Source organism: Lepidochelys kempii, chromosome 5, assembly GCF_965140285.1.
Source record: "Lepidochelys kempii isolate rLepKem1 chromosome 5, rLepKem1.hap1, whole genome shotgun sequence".
In the NCBI taxonomy this organism is placed as follows: Eukaryota; Metazoa; Chordata; order Testudines; family Cheloniidae; genus Lepidochelys; species Lepidochelys kempii.
The window spans coordinates 30332831-30358181 of NC_136384.1; the positions used below are offsets into that span (position 1 = coordinate 30332831).

At 41.8% G+C, this 25351-nt stretch overlaps 1 protein-coding gene across 4 annotated transcripts in view; it reads left to right on the forward strand.

The window, feature by feature from the left end:
• ZNF131 (zinc finger protein 131) overlaps positions 1-21532 on the forward strand; it is a 40786-nt gene extending 19254 nt beyond the window's left edge. For 2 of the 4 annotated variants that reach the window (XM_073343866.2, XM_073343864.2), the window contains 3 exons: positions 572-1260; positions 10782-10912; positions 19692-21532. In XM_073343866.2, the coding sequence (XP_073199967.1) occupies positions 572-1260; positions 10782-10912; positions 19692-20360 (1489 nt within the window). In that variant the 3' untranslated portion in view covers positions 20361-21532. The remainder of the gene's footprint in view (positions 1-571; positions 1261-10781; positions 10913-19691) is intronic. The other 2 variants (XM_073343867.2, XM_073343868.2) reach the window with 2 other exon arrangements.
• Positions 21533-25351: the final 3819 nt, after the last annotated feature.

The window sequence follows — 25351 nt, forward strand, 5'->3', positions numbered from 1 at the left end:
AGACAGTGAGTTCCCTCTCCTCACCTCTTTTTCACATATGTGGTCCTGGGGTTGATTCATTGCCATATCATGTGAGGTGGTCACCTTTTTTCCATTTCCCCCATTGGAGTTTCTCTCCACTGAAGCCTCAAGTGCAGCATTTTCCAAGGTCTCTGAATTTCTGTCTAACCAGTGAGGCTGGTTGGTTTTTGATGGGCCTGTCCATTCATTGTTCTTGCAGATAGGTATTAGATCAGTCCAGAGTGGGTGGAATATTTAAAATCTAAAACAAAACTTTGGTCATCTCACTTAGTTATAAAATAGGGGCGGCGGTCCAGATTCTCCATCCCAGGCCACACTCCATTAGCCCTGATGGTTCAGCAGTAAAGAGTATGGATTAAGGATTGATGCATTCCTGAATCTACAATGTAACCATCTGCATGGTATTTCAGAACATGCATTCTCTTCAAACACTTTATTACTGATTTATTACCTATTTTGAATGATCTCATGTGTAAATTCAGTATATTGCAGAAATTATTATGTAGGTGGTTTTGGATCCTTACAATGTTCTATTACACACACTTTACAGGAACAAAGAAAATTCGGCACCACTAGAATCAAATAAAACACAAGGTAAAAATAAAACCAAAAAGAGGAAGATAGCCGAAACCTCCAATGTCATCACAGAAACATTGCCATCTGCAGAATCAGAGCCTGTTGAAATTGAGGTGGAGATTGCTGAAGGGACAATTGAAGTGGAAGATGATAGCATTGAAACCCTGGAAGAAGTAGCTTCTGCAGAACAGTCCATAAAGTATATACAGACTACGGATACGTCAGACGAGTCTGCTTTGGCTCTTTTGGCAGATATCACCAGCAAGTACCGTCAGGGGGAAAGAAAATGCGAGATCCAAGAAGAAGGTGACAATGCAACTGATCCTACATGCAAACAGGTAGAAGGTATTGAAATTGTGGAACTTCAGCTGTCACACATGAACAATTTATTCCACTGTGAGAAATGTAACCGTTCGTTTAAATTGTTTTACCATTTTAAGGAACACATGAAAACACACTCCACTGAGAGTTACAAATGTGACATATGCAATAAAAGGTACCTTCGAGAGAGTGCCTTGAAACAGCACCTCACCTGTTACCACCTTGATGAAGGTGGAGCCAGCAAGAAGCAAAGACCTGGCAAAAAAATACACGTATGCCAGTACTGTGATAAACAGTTTGACCACTTTGGACATTTTAAAGAGCACCTTCGGAAACACACAGGTAACGTTTCTGTATTTCAAGTATACATCTGTTCCTTTGGTTTTGTGTTTGCCTGTTTTGTGGGACTGGGGGAAATAAGAGGGGAGAGTGTGCAAGATTTGTTGCAAATATTTTTCTAAAGCTGTATAGTAGTGGTTCCCAAACTTGTTCCGGCACTTGTGCAGGGAAAGCCCCTGGCGGGCCGGGCCGGTTTGTTTACTTGCCGCAACCGCAGGTTCGGCCGATTGTGGCTCCCAGTGGCTGTGGTTCGCTGCTCCAGGCCAATGGGAGCCGCTAGAAGCGACAGCCAGTACGTCCTTCGTCCCGCACTGCTTCCAGCGGCTCCCATTGGCCTGGAACAGCGAACCGCAGCCACTGGGAGCTGCCTTTGGCCGAACCTGCAGACACGGCAGGTAAACAAACCGGCCTGGCCCGCCAGGGGCTTTCTCTGCACAAGCAGTGGAACAAGTTTGGGAACAACTGCTGTATAGAATTGTGAGACTGAAGAAAGCTAGAAATGCTGGGCTTCCACTATGACAAAATGTGAACAATTTATTTACATAGCAGTGAATGTAGATCTTAATGAATGCAACTTACTTAAAATACTGACTCACGAATTTCACTTAGCCACCTACTGAAAAAAAGCCTACTAAAGAAATAAATGTGTTTTTAAATTTAGTATATTGTATTTGTTTCAAAAAAACAACATACAAAGAGTGACACTCATCTGAAAAACAAGTATCCAATTCAGGAATAAACTTGTGGAACCAAATTAACTTCCAGTTCGTCAAACAAAGTGATATTCAGTAGAAAATTCATCTGAAAAAAATAAGTCCACTAAGCAAACCTACCACACTCTATCATAAACCAGCAGAAAATTCTTAAACAAATGCCTATTAATATAGTAGTTTGGGTAAGCAAGTTATGCAAATATAGGCAACATACAGTAAAAAATTAACTCTTTTGATACTTAGTATGTGATTACTTAACCCAGTGGAGTTACACTGATTTTAAAAAACCCCTATATGACTGAGATCAGAATAAACAACGAGGAGTCCTTGTGGCACCTTAGAGACTAACAAATTTATTTGGGCATAAGCTTTCGTGGGCTAAAACCCACTTCATCAGAGCTTATGCCCAAATATGTTTGTTAGTCTCTAAGGTGCCACAAAGACTCCTCATGGTTTTTGCTGATACAGACTAACACGGCTACCACTCTGAAACCTGAGATCAGAATGTTGCTTTTAGACTACAGTGGATCATTACAGGAGGTAACTTTTGCTTTTTAAATTACACTGCTTCATTTTTCCCCTCCTTATACAGAGATCGTTAAGTGCCTCTACCATGCTCTCTGTGGTCCTGCTGTAAAAAGAGTTACATTTTTATTACTTTACCATATTTGCAGTATTAAGCACCATACAAATACTTTATTAGCCCTGAGAACATGTGACAGTTCGCATGGGCCCTGGTCCTTCAAACACTTAAGCATATTTGTCACTTTACCTAAGTGAGTAGTCCAGTAACACGTTAGTGGGTAGATGTGGGGTAGCAGCACAGGTGTTCCAAGGCTACTATGCTAGGTTCTGAACTAAAACTTCTTTGCACCCATATGTGAGTTTCCTGGCCACGGGAGCAGTGGCCCAGCTCCTGTCTACTCACAACTAATGTAGAAAGGTTTTGGAAAAACCTCTTCTGTGTCCAAGCAGTATAGAGAGGGCTTCCGCTGCATGCTCCATCTACACCCTTTTTGCCTCCACCCACTGCTGAGCAGAGACGTCAGTGGGCTTGTGTAGGTCCCTGTGTAGTGTGGTAGATTTCATCCATTATGACCAAGCTATGTATAAACTTATTATAGGTTTCTCTCTTAGAAAATGTTCATGACAGCTTTAAGGACAATATTTGGTCAGATTGCCAAAGTAGCTGGTATGTCGTTACGCCTAGGTTGGTGTTCCAGCAAAAGGGCTTAGTTTAAGGCCGTTATATTGCAAGTATGTAGAAGGCAATTCCCATTTATTAATTGCTGCCATATCTTTTTGAATTGTTTCACATTAATGAAATAATTATTAGAAGGAAAGCAAAATTGGAATGTAAAAAAGAGGCAAACAAAGTAAAAGTAGTTAAAACCTTTATGTACGTTGGGCTCAACTGGATAGAGCACTCCACTATTATTGTTCATTGAGATCAGTGAAAAGACTCCCATTGATTTCAGTCATCTTTGGATCAGGCCTAGTATTTGGAGAGTACAGTGTAGCACACAGTGTAAAAACTGAATTTGAAGCAGAAGATGTAATTTTCTCCCCAAGTATTTAACACTAATAATGTTGTGCATTAACAATGACAAGATAAATGCATATGTAATCAAGTGACAAATTGACTTCAGTTGTTACAAATTAACAAATTTCCAATTAGTACTAATAACTGCATACAACTTAATAATAGAAAAAGCTTTTCCTTTCTAGCTAAAGTTATAAGGCCAGCCATCAGCTGTCTTTGTCATAAGCTTCTAGAATGTGCTCTGTGTCTCTAAACCTAAATTGTTTTTGTTCAGATTAATCCTGTGAAGTACTAACTTCCAAAATTGTCATCGTAACTTCCCAGACCAGGAAAAAGAATCCACTCACTCATCTCCTCTTTTATCATGATTTCTGATAATAAAGAGAAAACAATGAAATTTCAGTTGCCCATCATAAATTGCAATGGAATAGAATTTTACTGAGCTAAATTAAAGCAATAGATGTATGTATAGTCGGGCTAGTTTGGTATTACTCAGAATAAGAACAGTAGTTATTTATTTGGATGAAAAAATATAGCGCTTGTAACTAAGAGCAATTAACTCACTGTATTTGCCTAAGCATGATCTTGCGGCAAAACATTAGGGTCAGCTAACAAAAGGAGGGACTGAACACGTACAAGTCTTACTGCCTTTACTGGGAATTATGGATGCTCAATGTCTCTCAGCATTGGGGTCTTTCTGAATTTTTAACAAAATAAAATTGGTGGGCGTCTCTAAATCAGTTTATCACTTGATTAACAAATGATATTACATTCAGTGCATCTGACTATTTAACTAAGATTGAAAGAACTTTTTGGAGTTGTTTTTTTTTTTAGGACTTAGACTATTTGAAAAAACTAAAAGAAATTTTTAAACGAGCCTCTTCATATCCTATATCTATGTACAATAGCCTTCTAAAGGATTTTTATATATAAAACACTCCATAATTTTTAATGCTAATAATTGGGTAGGGCAAAAAAGTTAATGCACAAAATTGGGGAGGAAAGAAAGATAATGCACAAAAATAGGAAATGAGATTCAGAGAAGCTTTATAAACTTCTAATCATGGTGAAAATATTAAAGGCAAAAAATAGGTCCTGGAGAAGTACCGGAAGCTGACTTATTTTGCTTGCTCTGTGGCAGTGGTGGGCAACGTGCGGCCCACGGGCCGCACACAGGGCAATCGGTAATCCGCTGACATGCCACGAGTCAGTGTTTACATTGACCATCCACAGGCACGGCCGTCTGTAGCTCCCAGTGGCCACGGTTCGCCGTTCTTGGCCAATGGAAGTTGTGGGAAGCGGCGGCCAGTACGTCCCTGCAGCCCGCACCGCTTCCCGCATCTCCCATTGGCCGGGAGCAGGGAGCTGCAGGTGGCCATGCCTGCGGATGGTCAATGTAAACACTGTCCTGTGGCCCACCAGCAGATTACCCTGACAGGCCACAGGTTGCCCACCACTGCTCTTTGGGGAAATAGATCATATTCAGGGAAAGCTGGTGGAGAGGGCTAATGATACTGTAACAAAAGTTAGACTTATTGAAGTACAATAATCAATTTCTGTTTCTACTTCAGTAGTGAATCTATATAGTAGTCATAGTTCACAAGGAGTACTCTGTCAAACCTGGGTAAGATTGTCCATAAAAGCATGTGGGGAAAACTGACATTTTGTGAAAACTTCAATTAATATTCCTAGAAACTCTACTTTATAAATAGTATCGGGTATGTTTATGAGAAATCCGAAATAACTGGGTTTACTAATAACTTTCCACTATCTAGACGTTATTTAAATATTAATGCAGTAACTTATTGGTTAAAGATGCATTCCTTTGTATTTTGTAATCTTAAACAAAAAGTCAATGTGTATAGCTACTTGCTTGGTTCAGTTTCGTCCTGGTGATGGACAAATATCAAGTGCTGACTGAAATCTATCGGCTGTCTTTGAATGAGAGCTGATTTGCTCAAGCTCAGTCTGGATACGACTGAAGTATGCTTGTGTGTTGGTTGAAGGAATAGAAAGAAATGACAGACAGTCATATTTACGGAAGTCTGGCCACTGTTTTTGTTACTGAGATTTTCAGCCCTGGGGATCGTGTTGACTCCTTGACTGTACTTGGAGCTCCCGGTAGCAGCAATGAGCAAGAGCACTGTTCTAGTTTCACATGACAAGCAGGTTGTAAACTTTTTAGGGGGGTGAGGGGGCATCAGACTTTGCCACAGTTGTCCATGATGTTGTCATCTTGAGATTATTACTGCAATGTGCTGTACATAAGAATATACCTGAAGACTGTTAAAGAACTTCCCAGCTATAATAGAATGAGACTGCCCACTTATTGAGCAGTGGTTTGCTCCAGACACACGTGTAAATGAGTCCTGGATTCAGATTGGATTACCGATGAAGTTTAAAGTGTGGGTTTGGCCTGATTTGATTTTGGTCTTGGTCTCCACTCTGGGACTTACTCTCCTTTCCCACATACGCTCCTGACATTGCTTCCGCAAAGCCCAGAATTGTTGACCTGCAAGATTGATGGCAATTTGCTGCCAGGAAACTGCAGTGGAGCAGAGGTCTCCCGGTGCAGTCTTGGCACAGGGCCAAGGCATAAGTTATCGCTGACCCCCAACACATCCCCTACAATACATATAGCTCTTTGGGCTGAGGATGAATAATGTGCAGATTGTTGGGGTCAGTTCCTTGTTTCTCTGGGGTTTCCAATCCCCCTGCATAAGAGACTATTTGGGCTAAAATTCATGTGCCGAACTCTTTGTGTCTACTGCCATTCTTGTCTAAATATTAGAGATCCTGGGATTTGGATTGTATGTTGATGGTGAATAGATTCCAACAGTTCCTTTGAATTTTCTATGCTCATTAACATTTTACTCTTTAATATTTCACTATTTTTACTTAATGTTTTCCTTCTGATTATTATTATATTTTACTGTGGTTCTCAATCCCATTTTCAAAAGTGAGTTAGGCACTCACTGGGACTTGCACGCCTAAGTCACGTAAGCACTTTTGAAAATTTTTGCTGAGTGACTGACGGCCATTTAAATTTCAGTCCTAACTAGAATAACTACAAGTGCTGTTGTACGTGTCAATGTCTTATCCTCTTTGGAATTTTACTGAACAATTTGCTTCAGATATTATAGAATCATAGAAATGGAGGGCTGGCAAGGACCTGTGAGGATATCTAGTTCAGGGGTTCTCTCACAAATTTTTTGGCAGCCCCAGAGTGTGGTGACCAACTCCTGCTGGTGGCTGCGCTGACAATTTTTTTCCTAAAATACTTAATTAACTTTATGTGGATATTTATTTGTTATTCCTATACATATCCAAATAATTGTAATTTATTTATGTATGGTGGTTGTTTTTTTGAAGACTCAATAATAACAACAATGTGCAGTTTAGCCTCTGAGTGCAACCCCCCCATATAAATTAAAAACACTTTTTAATATATATTTAACACCATTATAAATGCTGGAGGTAAAGCGGGGTTTGAGGTGGAGGCAGACAGCTCGCGACCCCCCATATAATAACCTCGTGACCCCCCTGAGGGGTGCCGACCCCCAGTTTGAGAACCCCTGCTCTATTCTTTCCTGGATCTAAACAGAATAGAAACATAAATAAGGTGCTTTGTCTTTTTTGTTGTTTTCTGTTGCCTTTTTTGGTTGCTTATTATTTTTAGACTTGCTAGCTAGTAAGTCCGCTGCTGTGAAAAATGATATTAACAAACATACAAATCTAACTTTTTCACAGCAGACTTACTCAGCCATGGCAAGCCCGGGGAGAAATTAAGCCCTGGATCAGGAGGTGGATAGGGAGGCATTGGGGGCCAGGGCAATGGAGGGATGGATGGGAGGATGGGGGACGCAGCAGGTGCCTGGGGTAATGGAGGGGTGAGCCCTTGGCAAGCCCTTGGCAAGCACCTGCTGCCATGCGGCTGGGGTTGAACCCGAAGCCCCGTGGCCAGATCCTGGGGCCCGATCCCGAAGCCCTGCAACTAGATCCAGGGCCAAGCCTGAAGCCCTGTGACTGGATCCCAGGGCTGGGGCCGAGCCCGAAGCCCTGCTATCAGGAGACAGAGCCTGCCACCACATGGCTGAAACCCGGGGACAGAGAAGACAGCAGGGGCCAGATAAAATGGGGGAGGGGAGGTGAGCCCAGGGTTTGAGCCCATTGCCAAGGCGAAGGATGGAACCTGAAACCCCACAGATGGAATCTGGGGCCTGCAGCAGAGTCAGAGGCCCCTGGCCAGAGCCCAAAGCCCCAAGGATGAAGGATGCTCCTAGGAAGATGAGGAACTCGCCATCTGCCTGCTCCTCCAGAGCTTGTGTCTCCGGGGGGGCAGGGCCCAAAGCCCTGCTGGCAGCCCTGAGGGAGGGGCCACTGCTTTTCCCCCACCCCCCAATCATCACTCAGGAGGCTGTGGCCACAAGAAAAGTTGCTGGTGGACACATGCAGTGGCCATATTTGAGAAACATTCTAGTTTGGGGGTGGCCAGCCTGAGAAGGAGCCAGAATTTACCAGTGTACATTACCAAAGAGCCACAGTAATACATCAGTAGCCCCCCATCAGCTCCCCCACCCCTGCTCCGAGAACCTCCCACCCACCAGCAGCCCCGCCGATCAGCGCCTCCCCATCCCTCCCCGATGAACTGTTTCATGGCATGCAGGAGGCTGGGGTGGAGGGGAGCGAGGGCACTGCAGGCTCAGGGGAGGGGACGGGAAGGGGTGGCGTGGGGGCAGGGCCTGTGGCAGAGCCAGGGGTTGAGCAGTGAGAACCCCCCGGCACTTTGGAAAGTTGGCACCTGTAGCTCCAGCGTCGTTGCCTGTACAGGTTTCAGAGTAGCAGCCGTGTTAGTTTGTATTCGCAACAAGAAAAGGAGGACTTGTGGCACCTTAGAGACTAACCCATTTATTTGAGCATGAGCTTTCGTGAGCTACATCCGATGAAGTGAGCTGTAGCCCACGAAAGCTTATGCTCAAATGAATTGGTTAGTCTCTAAGGTGCCACAAGTCCTCCTTTTCTTGTCGCCTATACAGGGAACCACATATTAACTTCTGAAGAGCCGCATATGGCTCCGGAGCCACAGGTTGGCCACCCCTGCTCTAGTTCATCCTCCAGCACTGAGGCAGGACCAAGTAAACCTAAACCTTCCTCAATAGGTGTTCGCCTAACCTGTTCTTAAAAACTTCCAATGACAAAGATTCCACAACCTTCCTTGGAAGTCTATTCCAGAATTTAACTATCCTTGTAGTTAGAAATTTTTTTCCTAATATCTATCCTAAATTTCCCTTGCTTCAGATAAATCCCATTACTTCTCCAGGTCCACTAAAGATAGAACAAGAACAATTGATCGCTGTCCTCTATATCAGTGTTTCTCAATGACCAGTCTGTGGGCTGGCACCGGTCCCTGAGATTTCCCTGACACAGTTTAAGAAGGCAACAAGCCAGTGCTTGGTATCAACAAGGTTGAGAAACACTGCTCTGTGGAACAGCTGTCAACTTATTTGAAGACTATTATCAGGTTCTCAGTCTTCTTTTCTCAAGTCTAAACATGCTCAGTTATTTTAGCCTTTCCTCATAGGTCAGGTTTTCTAAACCTTTTGTCATTTTTGTTGCTCTCCTCTGGGTTCTCTCCAGTTTGTCCATATCTTTCCTAAAGGGTGTTGCTCAGAACTGGACACACTACTCTAGCTGAGGCCTCAGTGGTGCTGAGTGGAGTAGAACAATTACTTCCCATGTCTTAGGTACGACTCTCCTATTAATACACCCCAGAATGATGATATTCTTCACAACTGCATCACGTTGTTGGCTCATATTCAGTTTGTATGCACCATAAACCCCAGGTCCTTTTTAGCAGTACTGCTGCTAATGAATTATTCCCCAATTTGTATTTGTGCATTTGATTTTTCCTTCCAAGTGCAATAATATGCACTCCCCTTTGTTGATTTCATACCAATTCTCTATTTGTCAGGGTCGTTTTGAATTCTAATTCCATTCTCCAAAGTGCTAGCAACCCCTCTCAGCTTGGTGTCATCTGTAGATTTTATAAACATACTCTCCCCACCATTATCTAACTCATGAATGAAAATACTGAATAGTCCCACTCCTAGGATATAGACTCCTGCATGACCCCACTAGATACATCCTTCCAGTTTGACAGTGAATCATTGAAAACTAGACTTTGTCAGCAAGTGTCATGGGAGGATTATCTCTTGAATTTCAGAAAATACTTTCTTATTTTAATTTTAAAACGTTCCACTTTTTAACTTCATTTCATGCATATAATTTCATTTCTGTATGATGAGAGAGACAAATAGGAATTCCTGATTTTTACTTTCATTGAGACTGATGTTCTTTTTGTACCTCAATCCTAGCTTCTGTAATTTTTTTTGTCCTTTTCATGCTGAATAAAACAGCCATCTTTTGAATCTCTCCTGCTGTGCAAGTCTCTAATCATGTTTTTATTCACTGTTTCTCACTGGACTTTTTTTCTGCTGTATCTGGTTGGAAATGAGCTGACCAAACTGTATGTAGCATTGAAGGTTAGGATGACCCATTGTGGAATTTGTTGCTCTTGTTGTTTTCTCCCCCTCCGCCCCCCAAATGGTCTCTGCTGCCTTCTCAGTGTATCTTATGGTCTTATTTTCTGATTATTGCTGCATGTTGAGAGATGTCACTCAGTGAACTGCCCATGACAGCAGCTATATCTCTTTCCTGGAAGGTTTCAACTATTTTTTAGGAGGATCCATACTGACTTCCTGTAACTCTAAAACAAAAAATAGTCTTCACAGTTCTTGGTACATGATTAATATTTCTGTATGTTAAACTGGACATGAGTGAGTAATGCAGAGCTCTAGTCATTGCTCTAGTCATTAGTTCCAGTCATTGCTTGTATTTCCTCTCAGCAAATCAAGATAATACTTGAATGTAACCAAGCTCTTATCAAAAATGAGTTTTTCATTAAACTAAAGATTCCATTTAAAATGTAATCAGCAGTTATGTCAAAATCATCATAGCTCCCAGCTGTGGAAAAATTAATCTACTCAACCATTGTTTTCTCTGCCCTTTTGGTTTCTATATAAAATGTATTAAATGAAATGGCTGTTTCTATTGGAACAATCCCAGTGACTGCCTCTTTAAAAGATTATATCTAAATCTTTAAATTATATTTACCAAGTTACTAAAATCTATATACACAACAAAAAACCAACTCCAGTAGAATTGATTTGTTTTCCTATACCTCCATAAATTCTTATCTGTCTTAACAGGTGAAAAACCATTTGAATGTCCAAATTGCCATGAACGTTTTGCTAGAAATAGCACACTCAAATGTCATTTGACAGCCTGTCAATCCGGTGCTGGAGCTAAAAAGGGAAGAAAGAAGCTGTATGAATGTCAGGTATGTAATGGAAGCAACAGGAGGAGAGAGTCTTGGTGGGAGGGAGGGGAAATTTAAAAAACTGTTGGATGCCAAGTAATTTTATTTTTAAAATTACTAAAATTGTTTAGTTTAGCGAAGTAAGAAACAGTAGGCATTGTTTCTCTTACTGCCAACAGAAGGGTGTGGCTCCCACTGTTTAAGTCACAGGAGTTTTTACATACCTTAGTGGATACCATTCATAAGACCAAGACAAGCCATCACAGTTATTAACCATGGATCTTTTATTATTAAAGAAAGGAAAAGAAAACGTTAAATAACTCACATGACCGAACACAACTGATTAACTGGTTACTTCCATTACAATATCTACGGTATGTCTCTCTGTAGAGACCTTTTAACAAAGATTATGTCCTTGAGAGTGAACCACTTCTGGGGGGGTGCTTTTTCTCTTGGTAAGTTAAGACCCATGTATATTGTTTCGCAGAACTATTTTAAATGCATTAGTGATATCATTAAATAGGCAAAAGAATTTTATTTCAGTGCTTGCAAACTTTTTGATTATTAATAAATAACCAGCCTGTTTACAGTTGGTAAAGTAAGCAATCTTAACTACATCCTAGGAAATAAAAAAAAGTATTTAAATCAGTTACTTAGAATAAGCCATTTAAGGAGTTGTTTGAAAACAAGCCAGTTATGAATGTTAAGGATCCTAAATCTAATTGAATCCCCTGTTTCATCTCCTGTTCAGGAATACATGGTATAAACAAAAAGAAAAGGAGTACTTGTGGCACCTTAGAGACTAACCAATTTATTTGAGCATGAGCTTTCGTGAGCTACAGCTCACTTCATCGGTATGCATATGATGAAGTGAGCTGTAGCTCACGAAAGCTCATGCTCAAATAAATTGGTTAGTCTCTAAGGTGCCACAAGTACTCCTTTTCTTTTTGCGAATACAGACTAACACGGCTGTTACTCTGAAACATGGTATAAACATTTGATTAATGTGAGAAACTGCTAGCATTTTAAGTTACAACAGCATTTTAGTATTCCAACAAAATCATCATACGAGTTTTAAATTAAATCCTTTGACAGTTTCTTAGTTAACTTCCTCTCACCAATCCACACTGAATTCTAGGGGAGCTTTTCCTTGGGTTGGTTTCATCTTTACTCCTGAGGGCATTCTGAGCCAAAAAATTAAAAATTCTCACAATACTTTAAAATTCTGCAAATTTTATTTGTCAAATAAATGTGGAGGCTCCAGCATAGAATTGGGGAGCATAGGCCACTGGCTGCACAGAGATGGGAATCACCCTGCATCACCCCGCAGGACACCCACTCAGTGGTGAGGCTGCACCCAGCCCTGACGCAGCGCAAGGACTTGGCCTGCCCTGCCCGTGTCCTGCCCTTCTGCACCAGGTGCACTAGGTGTGGGGCAGGCAGGCTCAGCAAGGCAGGATCCAAATGTGGAGGGGCTTAGTTTGGAGAGATCCAGGTGTGGGTTGAGAGGGTTCTGTGTGTGGCAATCTGGGTGCAGGCAGCTCAGTGTTATGGGAGAAATCTAGATTCACAGGAGCTTGTTAAGGGGTTCTGGTTGCAATGGTAATGGAACTCTGCAGGGGGGTCCTGGTGAAGGTGGTTTGGGCTCATCAAGGTGGGTCTGGGTGTGAGGGGGATGGAGTTTAGCAGGGGGGTCTGGGGTGGTGGGCTCAGTGGGCGGAGGTCCAGATCCAGGAGAAGTGGGGCTCAGTGGGGTGGGGATCCAGGTACAGCTGGTTGGGACTTGGTGGGGTGGGGATCTGGGTCCAGGTGCAGGAGAGTGGGACTCATCAGGGGGGCTTCTAAGTGCGGGGGGTTGAGGCTCCGCAGGAGGGTCCGGGTGGATGGGGGAGCAGCTCCCTGTAACAGGGATCCTGCAGCTGAGGAGCAGTGGGCGCAGGAAGCAGGCAGGGGGAGTTTGCAGAACTTCCTGCTGCTGGGGGAGAAATCTGAGGGTGGGTCTGACCCGGCCCTAGACACCATGCAGGGGAAGAGGAAGCCCTGTCCTCCCCAGCCCTGCTGGGAATAGTAGGTGAGCCCGGCACAGAGTAGGAGCTAGCAGCTGGTTCTTCCCCAGTCCTGGTCCCTGCCCCACAGTGATTTATCTCTCTGCCGGCTGCACACGGAACATACTGCTGGGGAGGATCGCATGACTGCTCTTGTGGCTTTCCCAACAGAAAGTCATTTTTCTGCGGAGAAGCAAAGAAATCTGTGGGGGACATAAATTCTGAGCATACGCAGTGGCGCAGAATTCCCCCAGGAGTACATCTTGAATCTTCTCTGTTTTTCTTATTTGTGGGTGGCAGCTTCCTTGTGGAGTACACTGCTGTGCTTGAGTAGGGTAACTGGTGGGATGTGAGGGCTGCTCACTTCCGAGTGTTTGGAGCACTTTGGAGTGCTCTTTCTATTTCTACAAAATTATAGTAGAAAAATCCTCTTTCGGACTTGTTTAAATTCAAGATTGGTTGCTGTCACTCTTTGATTGTCTTGATGCCTTCATTAATGGCTTAGGTGACACATTCAGCTCCTGAATATGCAATGTTTCTTTAATTGCCTTTGTTCTTCTTGTGGTGGAAAAGAGTCAGGTAACTTTTTTTTAAATTTAGTTTAGTCTTTTCAGTCAGTCCATTTTCACAGAGATTATTTCAATTTTTTTTAAGAGTTACCCCGGAAATGAAATTCTATTTTCGAAATGTCCAAACACTCCTGTTCTTTGTATACGAGTTTTTAGTCCTCAGAACAGATTTTAAAATTAAATAACTTTTAGAATATCTTGAACTTGAGTTTTGACCCTATCTAACAAGTTTTGGAATGATTATTTTCTTTTCTTGCATTAGGTAAGGGTTTGTTTGTGCACTGCTATAAATTAGTTCCCTAATAATATAAACATTCTATACTTAAATGGTTTCTTATATTAGCAATTAATTTAGCATCAAATAACCTTGTTGTATTTCTATATAAAACATCTTACTCTTCTACTCCTGGTGGAATTCTGTGCCAAAAAATTAAAAATTCTGCACACAATATTTTAAAATTCTGCATATTTTATTTGTCAAAATAACACAATATAATCACACCAATTTCAATTACTTTTGGTCATTTATTTCAAAATACCTGTCAGTAAGTATGTCTGTAACAATGCAGACAATAAAAAAGATTCAAAAAATGTTTTTTGACAAATAGATTCCTTACTAGGCATATTAATACAGAACTCTGAGTAATAATTTATTTAAACTACAATACAGAATGGTATTTCCCACACCCTTCAGAAGTAGTGCAAAGTCTTGGGGGAGTCAGGGTAATGGAAGGGTAACGGAGAGAAGTAAATTGCTGGGAAGGAGCCTGGGTGTGAACTTGGAGAGCTGTTCGGTATGTGTGGGAAAAGTATGGAACAAGTTTTTTTGGGGGGCGTGGGGTGGAGAGAGATTGTTAGGGAGCTTCCCCCATGCAGACCCTGGCTGACCTCTAGCCTCTCCCATTCAGTCAGGCACATCTGCCCCCATCACCATGTGTCTCTGTGCCCTCACCCAGTCACTCCACTGTCCCTATGTAGCTCTTCCACACCTCCCCCTGTGTCTCTGCATCTCCCTCCCCCTGTGGTCCTGTGCCTCCACTCCCATTCAGCTGCTGCCCGAGTCTGTCCTCCCCCACTAACCCTTATGAGCCCCTGTCTGACCACACCCAGCACCCCACAACCCCTGTCTCCTGACCTGACCTGACCTGACAAGCGCTGCAAAGGCAGCTCTCTCTCTCTCTCTCTTCCCTCGCTGGCGGGTAGCTGCAACTTTGTTCTATCCCCACAGCACCCTCTGGTGGGCAAAAGGCAGAACTGCAAAAGTTATTTTCTGGGCGCTGCTGCTGTTCTTGAACCACATTGCCCTCGGCTGGGCAAAAGGCGGAACTGCAGCAACATTTTGGCAGAAGTTTTTTTTCTGCGCAAAAAATTGGAAATCTGCAGGGCTCATTAAATGTGCGCGCGCGCAGTGGTGCAGATTTCCCCCAGGGGTACTATTCATATAACAATGATATCAGGTAGTTACTGTATGAAAACTTTCATTTAAATACAAAATATTTGTAATCTGGAAAAAAGATGCTTATGCCATCTTAAGAAACAAGGAAGGCTTTCATCTTTTAAGTGGAATGATGAGTTGGAAGTATTCAGTATTTTCTATAAAACGCTTCCTACTATACATGTTCTCCAGGTTTAAAGAGTGGAGACTTTAGTGTGTTTACAAAAGAAATCAGTTTCAGTAAGGCAGTTTCTTGAATACCTTGTGTGAGTTTAAACGCAGGTTTTTCTTTGAAAAGAGGGGTGAGGAGAGCTGGTATAGGCTCACTTTACAACCTAGATTTGTGGGTCTTATAACACACCTTACATTCCTTTTTACAATTCGGTTTCTTCCTAAAAGTGTGTTTGAGGTTTGTGTGCTTGATGTTTGCTTGTCCTTGAGAGACAGAAGCAGAAATCCTCTGGAATTTCTTTGATTAGGTTTAACATTTGGTAATATGCCTAGCTAAATGTATGTATTTGTTGTATTTCCAAGCATCCTGGCTATAACATTCTAGTAGCTATAGCTTAATGTTCAGTACATGTACAAACCAATTTTGTAACAACTTAATAAAAATAAGTTTTATAATTTATTAATATTTTTGCATCAATATTGAGTTCTCACCCCCCCAGTCTGAAAACGGTCACTTGGTTTGTGAGTTGACTGAGCTCAGAAGGTGGGGAAGGAAATGGGAGAGGGATAGCATATCTCAAAGAAGTACTTCAAGTAAAATGGATACAGGTGTCATGATATTCAGACAAGAAATGTCTAGATCCATAATAGTGTCATTTTAAAATGAGAGTACTAATAAGGAGCTTTGTAAAGATGTATTAATCATCACAGCTCTCACGAGAGGTAGGCTAAGCATTATCCTTTTACTGAAGAAGAGGCAGAGAGATCAAGGCCCTGATCCATCGAACCAGGCCCTCTCCACTTAAGCACATGCCTCACTAAGTACTTGTAGAGTCCTGTTAAACTCATGAAATATTGCTGAACTTTTGTTGCTGTCCTTCCTGTTTTGCTGCTGTCCTCTTTAAACATACAGTTTACTGATTCATTGTCTACTGAGTCTTACCCATGTCACATAAACTTACAATAACCGCATATGCTATGTATGCAGCATAGGTAAAAATGCTGTTAGATATGCTCAAGGGTCTTAGCTACCCATTTATATTACATATGGAAAAAAACACGATAAAGCCCTCAAAAGTTAGGAAATGCCAGAATTAAGGTTGCCCATGCTATCTTAATGGGCCCCATATGCATATGCATTATGATGATCACATAATTTTTCCACAGGATCCCTGCCTCATTCAGTGCATAAAATGATTGTTGCTCACTTAACGAGCAGCTATTCAATATTTAGTCTTCTCATTATCAGTGTTTGATACTAGGCCTTATTTACTGCACACTATTCAAATAAACTGCTCTGAATATGAAATTAATACATTTCTTCATGGGGTTTTCTATGGCGTTCATCACTGCAGTATCTGAGTGCTTCCCAAACGTAAATCTATTTTACAGCACCCATGTTAGGTGTGGGGGTTGTATTATCCCTATTTTACAGATGGAGAGCTGAGGAAAAGAAATTAAGGCCAAAAATATGATATCCATTAATTTTGGGTGCCCAATTTAAGACTACTAGGACCTCACTTTTCAGAGTATTTAGTGTTACACAGCATTTTAAATGTTCAAAGCACAGCTCCCACTGACTTCATCTGCAGCTCTGTGTGCTCAGCACTTCTGCAATCCATCTCCAGGATATCAAGCTGGGCACCCAGAAAGTGAGGAACACAGTGACCGCTCATGACTAGTCCGGTTTAAGTGACTTGCCCAGCATTTCATAGGAATGCTGGTGTAGTCAGGGTTAGGATCCAGTTCACAAAGGCAACATTAGACTGCCTTAGACCATCTTTTCTTTTACTTCAACCCCTGACTCATTCAGTATACACCTTCCAACTTCTATAACAGATAAGCTAGAGAGGTCCTACACACAACATTCTCCTGTACTATATGACCCTGATTCATCCCCAGACCAAGTCCATCCGTGGCACTAAATGAGGTTGGGGTCCTGTTGTGAAAATAGTGTGGGATGTAATTAAAGGCCATGTCATAATACATTTGAACACAGGAGCTGAATGAAGGTTGCTTGTGCAACCTTAACTCTGGCATGTCCTAACTTTTGAGTGCCTGACCTTTTTTTTTTTGATAAATTGTGTCGCTAATTGCTTGGCCACTCTTTAGTTTGTTATGAAATCTATTCAAGAGCCCAAATAACCAATATCAGTCAGGTTTATTGGTAATAGCCAATAAGAGGCTAGTACAGGGAAAAGTTTCAGTACGATACCAGTCTCCAGGAAGCTATCTTGTGCAGCATTGTTCTATTCATCTTACATAGGAGGTGTGCTCCCAGAGTTACACCCCTAAAGCCGTCTTTTTATACCCTACATGGTTACAAGTAAAAGGTACTGTGTACATCAGTGATAGGAAACCTGTGGCCCGCGGGCTGCATGCAGCCCATCAGGGTAAGCTGCTTGCAGGCCGCGAGACATTTTGCTGACGTTGACCATCTGCAGGCACGGCCCCCTGCAGCTTCCAGTGGCCACGGTTCGCTGTTCCCAGCCATTGGGAGCTGTGGGAAGCGGCCAGCTGCAGGGACGTGCTGGCTGCCACTTCCTGCAGCTCCCATTGGCTGGGAATGGCAAACTGCGGCCACTGGGAGCTGCAGGGGACCGTGCCTGCAGATGGTCAAATGTCAGCAAAATGTCTCGTGGCTCGCAATCATCTTAACCTGATGGGCCGCAGGTTGCCCGCCACTGGTGTGCAACATCGGAAATGAGCTTTAACCTATCAACTTTCAACCATGATTTTTCTGATACTGTGGTCTACCTCTTTGTTCTGAACATAGGCATTCCCAGTACCAAGGGGCATGATGGCACCTCCTAGGTTTGTACTAGGGTAGAACAATCGCATGTCTTGTCTCTTCCATTGGGGCATTCCAGTAGTGGCCTGTGAGAATAACTGCCTGCTTGTTACTCTGGTAAAATAATCATATGTCCTCCTCCTGACAACTTGCCTATCTACTTAAGCCAAAGCTTACTTCAGCTAATGCAAGGTGTTATGGGATAATTTAGGGTATATAATTGTTATAAAATCTGTGCTTAATGTTATTTGTGCTTAATGAATGTTAATTTTATATATATTAGTGCAGATATCATACACATTCATAATACGATATATAGATGTATGCTAACCAGCATATATTATTGGTCAACACTTTACAATGTTCTTTTAGTGTAGTTTTTGTGTATATTTTCCTGTCTTGTAAACTAACTGAAAAAAAAAACAAAAAATCCACTATAACATCAGTTGACACTCCAATGATTCATCAGCAGAGTTGAAACCTTTAGATCTACTGCACAGACCTCTGCCTCTTGAACAAATGGAATAACTGATACCAGTAATAGGTTATCATCCTCTTCTATAGACCAGCACGAGATAGGGATGGGACGCTTTGCCAGTGTGTTTCACAGATATTTGCTGATAGCAGAGGAATGGTGAGACTCAAGAATCTCCTGTCCCATTCTCTGCCTATCTAGTCACAGTCTCTACCTCTCGGGTTTCTGCTCCTGGTTTACTTGCCGAGCCAGTCCCAGTTGAGAGGGTAGAGCGTGCTCAGATGCCCTGGTGATGGTGCATGTGCAGTCTGGTCAGTTTTAGCAGCTGTGAGAGGCTTTAGTGTGCTCAGTGAGGATAGAATCTTCTTTGATTTTTAGCTGTTAAAATGAAGCCTCTGCTGACCATTGGTGAATGGTGACTTTTTTTCACAGTCTTACAACTTGGTCAAATTTGTGCAGATTTACATGAGGATGACAAAAGCCACATCCTTGACACACAGGCCACCCCCTGCCAAATTTCAAGTCCCTGCTACAAAGCGTGGGGGTGATAGAACTTCTCAAAGGAAAGGTCATTAGAATTTTTAAACCTGGGCAAAACAACATACTTTTCCGTTGCTGCATTCTTGGAAACAGCTGAACCAATTTGGCTGAAATTTTCCAAAAAAGTCAACCAGCAACGGCTACCCGGCATGGAAAATTTTAGCCCAAATGGTTAAAGTTTGGCAAAGTTATGAGCAACTGAAAACAGGATCTTATGATGCAAAGTCTTGGGCAACCTTAATAATGCTGCCAGCCCTGCCTGTAATATCGTTTTAGAAAAAGTGCAACATGTTCACTCTGTGTGGTAACTTTCACACATAACATGTGTACGTATCATTTCTTCATGCAGTATTATAAAACAGATAGCCAGAGCTCTAACATAAGATCTTTGAAGGGGGAGGTGCAATTCAATATAAGAATTGTACATTTTTGTTAAACTGAGGAACATTAAAAACACAGTACCAATCCATAAATGCCAAGGTTGTCTGCATCTTTATGTATATGCACAAGGCCAGAATTAGAGAGGCACTGTCAACTTGAAATATAATCACTTAAAAAAAATTCAGGTACTAGACCTAACTCTGAGTTCTGCCAATTTTTTTTTGTTATTTAACAAACTGGATTTTTTTGGCTGATGTCCATGTAACTTGTTCAGTCATAATAGCAAGAAACTACATGGTAAGCGTTTGTAAGCTTGATCCAGAATATACAATGTACTTTGCTTTATCAGATTTTTATTGACATTATTTAACATATTACATCTTGTTGTTTCAGGTATGTAATAGTGTGTTTAACAGCTGGGATCAATTTAAAGATCACTTAGTAATACACACAGGCGACAAACCCAACCATTGCACCTTATGTGATTTGTGGTTTATGCAAGGCAGTGAACTGAGAAGGCATCTCAAAGACATTCATAACATTTCAGAACGAATAGTGACAGAGGAGGTTCTTCCAGTGGAAGCTGTGGAAACTGAACCAGTGACATCAATGACTATTATAGAACAAGTGGAGCAAGTCCATGTTCTACCAGTAATTCAGGTACAAGTGGATCCAGCACAAGTAACTATGGAACAGGTGCATCCGGATCTGATTCAAGATAATCAAGTGAAAGGTGCACAGATGGACGATCTACAAGAGCAGGTACAGATTAGTTATGTAGAAGTGGAACACATTCAGACTGAACAGGGTGCTGATGTACATATGGAGGAGCTACGTGTTGAACATGTAAATCAGATACAAATGGAAGAGGTACGGGCGGGACTTCTAGATGAAACAGATCTAGAACAAGTGGAGTCTGAAAACATTAATCAGGGAGAGCTAGAAGAGAGTGAAACTGGTGAAATAGGTGATGTGGAGACAGTTAAAGAAGATCATGAACAAGCTGAAGATTTAAAAACTCAACAAATGGTGGACACACAAGATGAGCAAGTGGATGATTAGGACAATTGACTGTACTGAGCAGGTTTAGGGATGAAATACCAAATTATTTTTGTTAATTTCTACATTGATTTTTATACCAACAGTGGTCTGCTCTCCAGCATCGCTGTCCTTAGGAAACCAGACAGGTGGACCAAATTTAGGATATTTCATATACAATTAAAATCATCCTATTGTACTTTAAAAAGAACTTTTCCCCGTTCGTGTAATGCCTTGGAGCAAAAACTATCCCAGAGGTCAGCAGCTTTATGAGAAGTGTAATAGTTGGTTGAATAGACTGCGTCATTATTAAACCATGCCCCTATGTGTGCAGTTGTCGCTGAGAGACTCCTCACCCCCCCCCTTTTTACAAGCCCTTGATATATGCTGGCAGAGGAAGAGGGATGGGTGTGTTTGTGTGTGTGAGAGAGAGAGAGAGCGAGATGGTAAAATGCTAGAATATGGGGATTCTAATGTACGCATGGATATTTGAGGACGGTTGATTGACCCACTTAGAAAAGACACAGATGTTTGTCATCCAGCAGCAGTTCCTTAAAATAGCAGCAATTCTCAATATACTTTTTCCTAATCTGAACAGCCTTCTTTCAGCCTAGTTTGAAAATGTCAGACCGATGGCGACAAGTGCTGTCACTAAAGTTCTTGGAGTGCAAAAAGTCTTGTGCCTTTTCAGAATTGACTAAATTTCCACAAAGCTCCTAGAAAATTTAAGAAGCTAGTGCAGTAAAAGGCAATGTAGATAATGCTATAGTGCTTTATATTTTTGCTTGTAACTGTCAGCTACCAACTCTTGCTTTAAAATTTAGATGCAGGGTAGAATGGAGCAAATTACACATTGTGACAATTGTTGAAAGGGCCACTTACAATAGGAAAAAATTAACTGAATCCACGGTAAATGAAGCGGCTGAAAGATTGTACCATCTTACCACTTTGTATTAAAAATGAATGCATTCAAAAACAGAGGAAATGTGTGTATGATATATCAGGTTCCTGTTTTGAAATGAAATTTTCTCTGAGACTTGACATAAAGATCTTTGTGCTAAAAAGATTTAAAGCCATAGGTATGAGTGCTAAACTGTGGATTTAAAAGTAGGAGTGTAAATATTTTAATCAGTATTATTGAACAATAAAACAATACCAACCACGAGCAAAATGTGACATTACTTGCTTCAGTCACTATATTAGGAAACAAGTGTTTTAGTTTGAGTACTTGTACCGTACAATGTACACAGCAGGTAACAGTGCAATTCAGTTTAGCTCTAATGTAAAACATTCCCTCTCTTTGCAATAACTGTTGGCTAGACTGTGATCTTGGTAATGACAATGGAGTTACTGCAGATCCACTTTGACAGAGTAACCCATAATGTTGGCCTGACTTTTCAAAGGTGATGGATACTTTCAGTTACCAATGCCTTTAGTGAGATTTGGCACTTCTGAAAATCAGACCACTTTTTCTCATAACTGAAAATGAAAACTTATACAGATGATTTCTCACAGAATTCTAGCAGTCCTGCAGACCCCAGACCTATCTTGTTCATTTTCCTGAAAGTGCAGAATTATTCCCTGTAGTATGGCTCTCAAGTGCTTTATCTAGTCTCAGTCTAAATGCTTGCTATCTGCCACCATTTCCCTTGAGCAACTATTCCACAGTAAACATGGATAGATGTAAGGTTCTGAAACATAACTTGAGACAACATATAGTGGGTATGCTCTTTCTATGTATGCTGCTTTACACCCATAACATTTTAATTGTCTCTCTTTTTTTAAAAACAAAATAATCAGTGAGGTTGTGTAGATTTAACTGAGGGCAGAACTTGGCTTATTGCGCTTCACAAAAGAGTAGAAACAGGAGTCAAACAAGTGTTAATCTCCAATTTAGGGTTTCTGTCAAATCACTGCAACCAGCTTCTATTAATTTTTAACTGAAAGTATGTCATTGATTTTCTAATGTAAATATTAGGAATATTAAATCTTAGAAACATTAAATAGGTAAGCAGTTAAAACAATCTTCAGAAGTTATCTTCTTGTCAGGATTTGTTAAAACACACAGGTGCAGGAGCTTTTAAAATTGTTTTCTAGTAACCACCTGAAGAAAAAAGAACCACAGTAAAGAGACACAAATGAATATTTATAATGACGGCCTAAATGTTGATTTGTTTTGTAGATATTTATGTGCTAGCGCCCATGATCATGTAAAAATGGCAAATGTTCTACATGATCAGCATGTGCAATCTAAGGAGTCTCCTACTACTGCAAACAAGAATTGTTTGTTTTTAATTAATGACTACAGTAGAGAAGTGTGAAATGAAACTAAAATGAATTCAGGTCAATTGTTGATCCAGTGTAGATTCAAAAGGTGTACAGTATCCAGCAGTGAATTTTGGGGAAAGAGCCTACAGAGGTAAGAGTTGTGGGGAGGGGTTTGTCATACACAGAAAGTAACACGAAGTCCAGAGGTAAATTCTGCATGAGAGAGAGTAGTGTGTATCTACCTGTAGCAGGCATCTTATGGACACCCACCAGCAGCAGATAGTTTACTAATTTACAGAAACCAAAGGCTGGTCTTGCATTATTTTGTCAGATGTGTAAAAATGACCAGGGCTGCTATCTCTTCCCCAGATCATATGATGCCACCTACCTGCAGTAACTCCCCACTTAACATCCTCTCGCTTAATGTTGTTTCGATCTTACATCCCTGCTCAATTACAGAACATGCTCCATTTAAAGTTGTGCAATGCTTCGCTGTAACGTCATTTGGCTGCCTGCTTTGTCCACAGCTGGCAGCCCCCCTATCACCTCCTCCTGCCCGCGGCAAGCGGTGTTCAGGAGGGAGGGGGGAGGAGCGAGGACTTGGTGCACATGCTCTCCCTCCCTGCCCTGCCTCTTGAATGCCACAAACCAGCTGATTGCTGTGGGCAGGAGAGGGAGGGGGGAGACTGCAGTCCGAGTACTCACTCCTCCCTCCTGCCCCCTGAATGCTGCAAGCCAGCTGATGAGTAAAGGGGGGGGGGAGAAGAGGTGGGTTAAGGGTGGGGGTTTGGGGGAAAGGGATGGAGTGGGCAGGCCAAGGGTTGAGCCCCCCACCCTGGTGCTTGCAGAGTAGGGGAAGCTGTGCAACGTGCTTCTCCTAGCTTACAGCACCTTCAGCCTCCTTGCCTGCCTCATCTCCAGTGTCAGTGGGCTGTGCCTGTGTGGGGTAAGGGGGGGGGGGGGGCACCTCCCAACTGTAGTACTGTACTGTATGGCAAAAAAAAATTTCCCTGGAACCTAACCCCCCCATTTACATTCATTTTTATGGGGAAATTGGAGTCACTTAACATTGTTTCACTTAAAGTCTCATTTTTTAGGAACATAACTACAACATTAAGTGAGTTACTATATGCCCTTCACTCACTCCTGCTCTCTAGACACACATTGCTCTCATTCCTGTTTATCCCCCAGCATATGTTCTTTGCTAATCAACATGCTCCCCCACAGGGTAGGGAGCAGACCTCCAGTGGGACACCCTGAAATACCTGATTCAGTGGTGGTGAAGCAGTTCTCTAGCACTAGAAGCAAGAATCAGAGGGGGAAGAAGAAAGGGACTGGTTTGGATGGGGAAAATTTGAGTGTATAAATGTACAGAACAAAGGGTACTCCTACTTACATTTTTTCATAATATAAGGAAGATGCATTAAATAAATGCAGCTAATATTCAAATTAAGAAAAGGAAACACACTTATGTAATGCATAACTAGTATGGGGAACGCATTGTCACTAGAGTTGCATTAAAGAACCTAGTAGAATTCATTCAAGGTTAATTTGAAAATAACAGACCACAGTCATATTTGGCTAAAACTAAAATTAAGGATATAAAATCTCATCCTGTAGATCGAAAGCTGCTAATTGAGGGGAGTAGGAGAAGGTTCACTTGAGGGAAGGTTAATCCATCACATCCCTCTGTCAGGTTTCTTGTATCTTCCTGCAAAGTTACAAAATATCTATACTGACCACTATCAGAAATAGGGTACTCAACTAGATGGACTATAGTGCGACCCAGTATGGCAATTTGTGTTACTACGTAGGGACAAGGGAAGCTGGGAGAAAAAAATCTTCAGAGGTTCCTACCTCAGTTTAAAACACAAGTGATTTCCTCCCACTTCCCTCAATCAAACTTAACATAGATACAACAGGAGGAAGGGGTGGAGAATGTATGTATGGAAAAAATAGCAGGTGATCATGTAATTAAAGATCATTGTAGCGCAGAAGCACAAGGAGTTTGAATTAAGATTGCACAGACAACCTTAATTCTGGTATTTTTTAACTTTTGGGGGCTTGACTTTGCATCCTTGATGTTCTTTTAATGTAGGGTTTTCAGGTTGGTGGGTTGGGTTGGTTTGTTTTATGTAACTTCCTAGGTTTTTAACAAAGCAAATAGAAATTCCATCATAGTAATACCAACATGGTTCTACAGCAAGGTTGGAACCTTGAGTTCCACAGCACAGACCATTGCCTGGTGAAATAAGAGTACTGCTAGCAGCAGTAGGCTATTATCCTCTGTGTGGGCCAGTCACTTGAGGGCGAGGAGAGCAACATTTTTCCATTGAGTTTCATAATTGTTTGTTGACAGCAGAGGAATGTTGAGACTCAGAAAAGCTGGGTTTCAGTCCAGTTCTGAAGGCAGTGTGTTCTAGGGGTTACAGACTCTTCTGCCCCATCCCTCCAGCCTGTTCTTTTCACACCCAGAGCTGTCCCTTGGGTAGGGCAAATTGGGGCAACTGTTCTGGGCCCCATGCTTTGGGGGGCCCTAGGGGCTAGTGTGATTAGCCAGTGCGGTGGGTCCTGGAAGAGACTAATCCATCGCTTCCACCCTGGGCCCCTAGGGATGGCCCTGCCCACACCCTCTCTAGCTTTTTGGCCCAGCCTTCCCCACAACCCTACTCCCAGAAAAGGCTTCTCACAGCTCTGAATTCTGGTCACGTTGTTTCCTTGCTGCTCGGGCTAAGCAGATTAGCATT